We start from the raw sequence: 6,329 nt of genomic DNA, 5'->3' as shown, positions 1-6,329 counted from the left end.
AGTCCCGCGTGGCCGGCCTCGCCGGGCCGACTCCAATTCCCAGCGTGCCCCGCGGGCCCGTGCGTGGCAGCGGCGCGTGACGTCGGGGGAGGGAGCTGGCCAGTGCTGAGGGGGCGCGGCGCGGAGGGGCGCGGAGCCGGGCGGCTAGGGGCCCAGAGAGCGCGGCGGCCGGGAGCCCGCCGGCCCCTGACAGCCCCCTCCCCCTGGCGGACGACGACGACGACGAGGGCGCTGGTCATGGCGGAGCAGCGAGCCGAGCGCGGGCCCTGAGCACCACCGCATGGAGCGGGACGAACGGCCTCCTAGCGGAGGGGCAGGCGGCGGGGGCTCGACGGGGTTCCTGGAGCCGCCCGCCGCGCTCCCTCCGCCGCCGCGCAACGGTGGGTGAAGGGCGTGCAGAGTCCGGGCCCACCTGGAACCAGCCCCATGTCCCCTAACCCGGGAGACCCCTTCTCTCAGCCTACTATCACCCTGGGAAGCCACAGCGCTTGGACCTTCACCCCGGTCCCCTCTGCGCGGACCCTCCCTCTCCTCCCCTGTCTTACTCGGTGTGGAGCCTCCGTCTCCCGGTTCTCCTCCGCGCAGATCCTCCCCCCTCCCCCCCCCCGCCTGGTTCCCTCTACTCGGACCTTCATTTCCCTCCCTCCCTCCCCCCCCGTCCCCTCTGCGTGACTCCCCCACCGCCAGGTTCCGTAATGGCAGACCCTCCCGGGGTCCCCGTCCCCTCAGTGCGATCCTCCCCCAACCCCCATCTCGCGTCCCGTCAGTGGGGGCTTCCCCTCCCCCTCGGGTCTCCTCTGCTCAGAGCCTCCTCTTCCTGCCCCCTGGGTACCCTCCGCGGGGGGCCGCTCCCCCATTGGGTCCCTTCAGCGCGGAGCCGTCCCCTCCCCCCCGGTCCCCTCGGCGCTCCCCACGCGGGTCCCTCCTCCCTCCGCTGACGCTCCCTCCTCGTTCTGCTGACCCGACGCCACACCCTCGTCCCCTCGGTCCCCTCGGCCCCACACCTTTCTGGAGCCTCTGTCCTTCCCTCCTGCCGGCCCGCACTTCCCTCGCGCCCCCGTGCTCCTGCGAGCCTCCACCTCTGCGCTGACTCTCCTTTTCTCACCCGTTGGTGCCTGCTCCGCACCCCGTTTCTCCCTGCTCCCTTCCCTTCTCTGTTAGGCGACAACTTTCTGTTGGCTCAGATCTCTGTCCGGATCGGGTGTTGGGGGGACACCTGTCTCCCTGTGTCTCCGAGCGGGTCCAGGTCCGCGCCTGCCCCACCTCATTTCTCCCGGTCCTCTCGCGATCCAGGACCCTGAGCCCAGAGAGTCCCTCACCTGGCCCGGCCCTTCCTCCCGCACTCCCCCTGCCCCCACGCCCCGGCCACGTCCTCAGGTTCCTCGCATCCGTCTCGGGGGGTGACTCGCCCTCCGCCCCCTGGCTCCCTCCCCCTGCGGGATGTTTTATTTGTATCTGTTTGATACCCCCACCCCTCAGTGTTTGCCGCGGGATGTTTTTATTGGTAACGTGTAAGGAGCTTTTGTGAGGTCGTAAAAGGTGAACTTTTGAACTTGGAAAGCGCCCTGGAGCAATTAGCGCAGGCGATAGCCCCGGGAGGCCCGCATTACAAAGGGTGCTCGTACGGGCCCGGCAAACGCTCCGGCGGCAAACCCGATTTATTTATTTATTTGCCCTGCCTTCCACCTTTCACATCTCATTTCCGAATAAAGGGCAGGCTCTCGGAGATCCTTGCCTCCTCCCCTCCTTGCGCCATAAACTCGCAATTCTCTGCAAGATCTAGGACCGAACAGTGTCTCACAAGTAACAGATTTCAAATTGAATGCAAACACCCGGGACAGTTAGGAGGCACTAAAAATTAATTGCTTCAACAAGAAGTTTCTCAGTCAGGACAGTGACCTGTCAGGTGTGAGGAAAGGAACCTGAATATAGGTCACTTAGGTGCTCAATTGTTGAATGAATGAGGAACTACAGAAGGAATCTTTGGGTGGATCTGAACCTTCATACATATACTGTCAATTCAGTAGCCGTGCTGTTTTTACCGGCTAAGAGAAAAGTGTGTTTAGAGGAGAGCCTGGTTAACTTCACTTGATGTTGCTGACCAAATAGTGATATGTTTTCAAAGCTCTTGTCCTTTTTTAAGATGTCTGTGATGTGTGGTATATAGGTGGCCGGCAGTCTCTTGGGATGTCTTTGGAGACTAATTTCTGAATGTGAACATGTTTGAGATCAATAAAATCCCGTGTCACAAAGGAGGCTGGAATCTAGTTAGGGTAGGAGACAGTATACTGGAACAAAGGATTTCTTTAACGCTTTTAACTTTTCAAGCTTTTAAAGTGGAAATTTGGTTTGGTATTAAAGTGTGAATGTTATAAATCTGATCTAAATTTTACCATGCTGATTTTTTTTTTTTTTACCCAAGCCCAGATCTTATAGCCCACATTAGTGTATTTCTCATAATGCTTTCCTCTGTGTATACTTCCTGTACCCACCTTTGCATAACACATAGATGGATTTTGCTGCAGACTTAAATTCTACTTGAGAAAATTGTTGTAAGGGAAGCCTAGGAACTGCATTTGCTATTAATTATTCATTAATACATTTTAAAGAACCCAATGGTAATTTTAACTCTTAATCAAATTTCCTATTCATAGTCTCATTTCCTCAATTGCTCAGAACCATTCAAAAAACTGTTATGGAGCAATTCACTTAGGCTAAGGTGGCTTTAATATTTTACATCAGTCCTATTTAGTGCTATAAATATTTTCTTTTTGTTGAAAACACAATGGGTCTTTTGGCACTTGGATGAGCTTAAAAAAATACATGAAACAGACTGTTGTAGAATGCTTTATTTTTCAGTGTAAAAATGAGCATTGTGTTCTGTTTTACAATTTATGTTCATTATCTCGATAACATAACATGCTCACAGAAAAGTCACACACACAAAAACACAAACAAAAGAAAAGGAAAGTTTATCTCTGGAATGGTGGGGATATTTTTTTCTTTTATACTTTCTTAATTTTATTTTTCTCTAAAAGTAAAGGAAACTGCTTAAGTTCTAAGCAGAGAAAATGAAATTTTCTCACTTTTTATCCTACCGACTGATTTTCATTTTGTATGAAATATTTGCAATAGATAACTATCTTGATAGGAGGTCTTTTGGTTTCTGTCATGAAGAAATAAACTGGAGGTGGAATTTTAGAAATGTTTTCCTGCCGGAAACGCCATTGATGTTGAATTTACAGTCCTTTAAGTGGTTTTTATTATTCTATCAGAACAGAGTTGCTAGTCTTTTGATGCACCATCACCCTTCCAGGAATTCCATGTGCTAACTGCGCTAGATATTTACAGTTGTTGCTTGTAGGTTTTCATAACAAAAATGAACTAATTTAGAGTACTGCTCCCTTTTGGGGTTTCAAAGGAAAATGAATGATTTAAGGAAGTATATGCTAAATATTGCATTTGTTTTATTTTAAGAGAATGAGGAAGTAGACTTAAATATTTCAAGCAAAGAAAGGTTAAAAGCCATTATCAGTAATTAAAAACATGTTTTATATAATTACACTTTAGGAGAAATGCAAAAAGTTCACTAAATAATCGGATGCCCTTTTCCTGCTATGGCCCTGCCATCCAAATGTTATTCCTGAAAATAAATTAGCAAGTGTTTTCCATGACAATTTAATTTCAGTTTGTGACTTTGAAAATTAATTCTAAATCACCTAAAAAATTTCTACTTTCATTTAAAAAAATGCATGCTCTAGTAATGTTTTTCTTTAGAACAAGCAGCACACAGGTTGTTGGTTTTTTTTTTTTTGGTAGGTCCTCTGACCTCCAAAGAACATTGAAAAGCAACAGTGAGCAGATTCACTTTTGATTTTTGAATAGCAGTAATGTGAGAGGACCACATTTCCAAACTTAGATTTACCATCCACCAAATTCTTTTTTGAGTATTTTTGTTTCATGTAATCAAAATATGATCATGACATGCTTTCTAATCTGTAAGTCATTCTGAATTTGCAAAAGGATGTGTGTGTGAACGGAGTTAGATGAGGAGGACTGAGATGGCAGCTAATGAAAAAGAACACGTACATTTCCTAAAATATGCCCAAATCATGCATTCCCATATTTTATTCATAGTTTCTTGGTTCCTCTTTCCTTTTACCGGGGTTGTGGAACCAAGGCAGAAAATAAAATACCTCATTTTGGTTAGTGGGGGGATGGAGGGTAGAAATGCCAACTACTATGATACTGCTAAGGGAAGTTTCTTATACCACTTACAGTGCTTGTTATGCAAGTCGGGTTTAAATCGCTAACGATATTTGCATGGTTTGGGGCCTGGGACTGTGTAAGTAAGTGAATTTCATCCTGTATTGTAACTAGGTTAGATATTTATTAGTTTGTATTGAATACATTGGTCCATTAATGAATTGTGGTCAGATGGCAACTTCTGGCTTCAGAATTAAGGACAGCTTCTTTGACAGAGGAGAATTCCTTTTCAGCATGCTCATCTAGATTTTAGGGGCCTTATTATTACTATTTTGTTTTGTTCTTACGTTTATTTTTGTGTTGTAGCCAAGTTAAATGACATTTCAGTTTAAGTATTTTTTCCATGTTGAAAGTTAAATTTGAGAAGATACCTTTTCAGAATACATTTAAATTTTTGGTCCAATCTTTTCTTTTAAAGTAGAACAATAAAAATGCTTTTTTTGGTGTGTCTGTGAAGCAGTCATTTTTTATGTGTAAAGGGTCATAATCAGAAAAATCAGAATTCTTACTCAACAGATAAAAACAAAGCTTTCATTTCAGCAAAGAATAAGAGTGCCCTTGGAACAATTTTAAACAGAAGGTAACTACTGAATATATCCACACAAGTAGTGATATAATACACCCATCCCTCTGTTATACTTTGAAAGTATTTATAAAACCAACACATTGTGAAAGAAAATACATTCTTTTAAACTTACATATTCTTAATATCAGCTTTTCCTGGCTCAGGTAATTTCTTATGGGTTTATGGATGCCTTTGATTGATAACTAGGGTTTAGAAATACCAGAATTATTAAAAGTCGGCAAGAAGTACTGAGCTCGTAATTCTTTATCTTGAGTTGAGCTGATGTTTCAGATTCATCTGAGCTTGATCTTACATTAAAAAAAAAAAGAGTTCTTAATGTAACTTTGATCTACAGTACTCATAGAATCAGTCTGCTGTTTATTTATTGCTTGTTTTCCAACATAGCTTGTCTTTATGAAAAAGATAAGCCTGTTAGACATTAGTTTCCTTAATAATGTAAAGTTAGAAAAAAACCATTGTCTCTAACCTTTTCAGTGTGGTTTAGAAATAACTATAGAATAGAGAACTTTTATTTTAAAGAATTTCGTACTTTATTTCCTTATTACCTGCTGTTAAACAGTAGTAGCCTGCGTAGAACAGTTTCTCAAGAAAACAGACCCCCCCCTCCCCCGTTACGATTATTTAAATAAGACTTTACTATGTAACCCAGCAATTCTAATTAACAGTGATTTAGTTGGGGAGAGAACCAGGATTTCCTCAGCTGGCTGTTGGGAAGCTGAATTGCCTTTTACCCCACCCCCAGCTGCACCAAATCTTTTGATCCCTAAGCTACAGTGGTTGTCATTTGAGAAAGCAAACTGAGAGAAAATAAGTTGTGAAAATAACCTACTTTAAGGCTTCATTTGCATTTTGGAATTTTTGTACTTAAAAAAATTATAGGAATAATTGAATCTTTAAAATTTATCTTGAAGGAAGCAAACTGACCAAACTCTCATGTCTAAGTAGAAAATCCCTGGATTTCTTTAAAAATTCCTGGATTTAAAAAAAAAATTTGGAAATGTTTTAATATTGACAATCACTATTTTAAGAGAAGTTATCCTAATTATAAATTCACAGGAAGCATCAAGTCTTTGAATTTCCTTAGGAGTGTGGAAATGTGGGGAAAACAAAACTTAGCCCTTAGGCACTATAACCATTTTCATTCAGGGTATTTTGTGTTTTCCCCCTTACTCATTTATATAAGTTCAAAGAGAACTACAAATTCTTCTCTCATATACTAAATGCTACAATTTGTTATATTGAGTTAACTTTAAGAAGTATCTTCAAATAATGAGTCTTTGGATCCTAATTGCGAATTGTATACCCTTAAGTTTGTTTACACCAGAGAAGCTATTCAAGCATAAACCGCAGATGGCAGTAGTAGCATATTTTTATATTTTCTGGAAGGATTCTTGCCTTTAAGTTGGTGTCAATTCTATGGGCACTGTTGATAAGTCAGCTGGGTGAGTGTAATGTTTCCAAAACCAATTCCCTAGAC

At 43.3% G+C, this 6,329-nt stretch overlaps 1 protein-coding gene across 3 annotated transcripts in view; it reads left to right on the top strand.

The window, feature by feature from the left end:
- The window catches only part of LOC129151572 (nuclear receptor subfamily 6 group A member 1-like), a 61,518-nt gene continuing 55,189 nt past the window's right edge, over window positions 1–6,329 (top strand). For all 3 annotated transcript variants that reach the window (XR_008558227.1, XR_008558228.1, XM_054726811.1), the window contains exon 1: window positions 1–380. Coding sequence is in view for 1 of the 3 variants with exons in the window: in XM_054726811.1 (XP_054582786.1) it covers window positions 281–380 (100 nt within the window). In the remaining 2 variants the exon portion in view is untranslated. The remainder of the gene's footprint in view (window positions 381–6,329) is intronic.

This window comes from Eptesicus fuscus, chromosome 15 (genome assembly GCF_027574615.1).
Source record: "Eptesicus fuscus isolate TK198812 chromosome 15, DD_ASM_mEF_20220401, whole genome shotgun sequence".
NCBI classification, from domain to species: Eukaryota; Metazoa; Chordata; class Mammalia; order Chiroptera; family Vespertilionidae; genus Eptesicus; species Eptesicus fuscus.
Note: the sequence above shows the minus strand (reverse complement) of the source record. Positions and strands in the feature narration are given on the sequence as shown.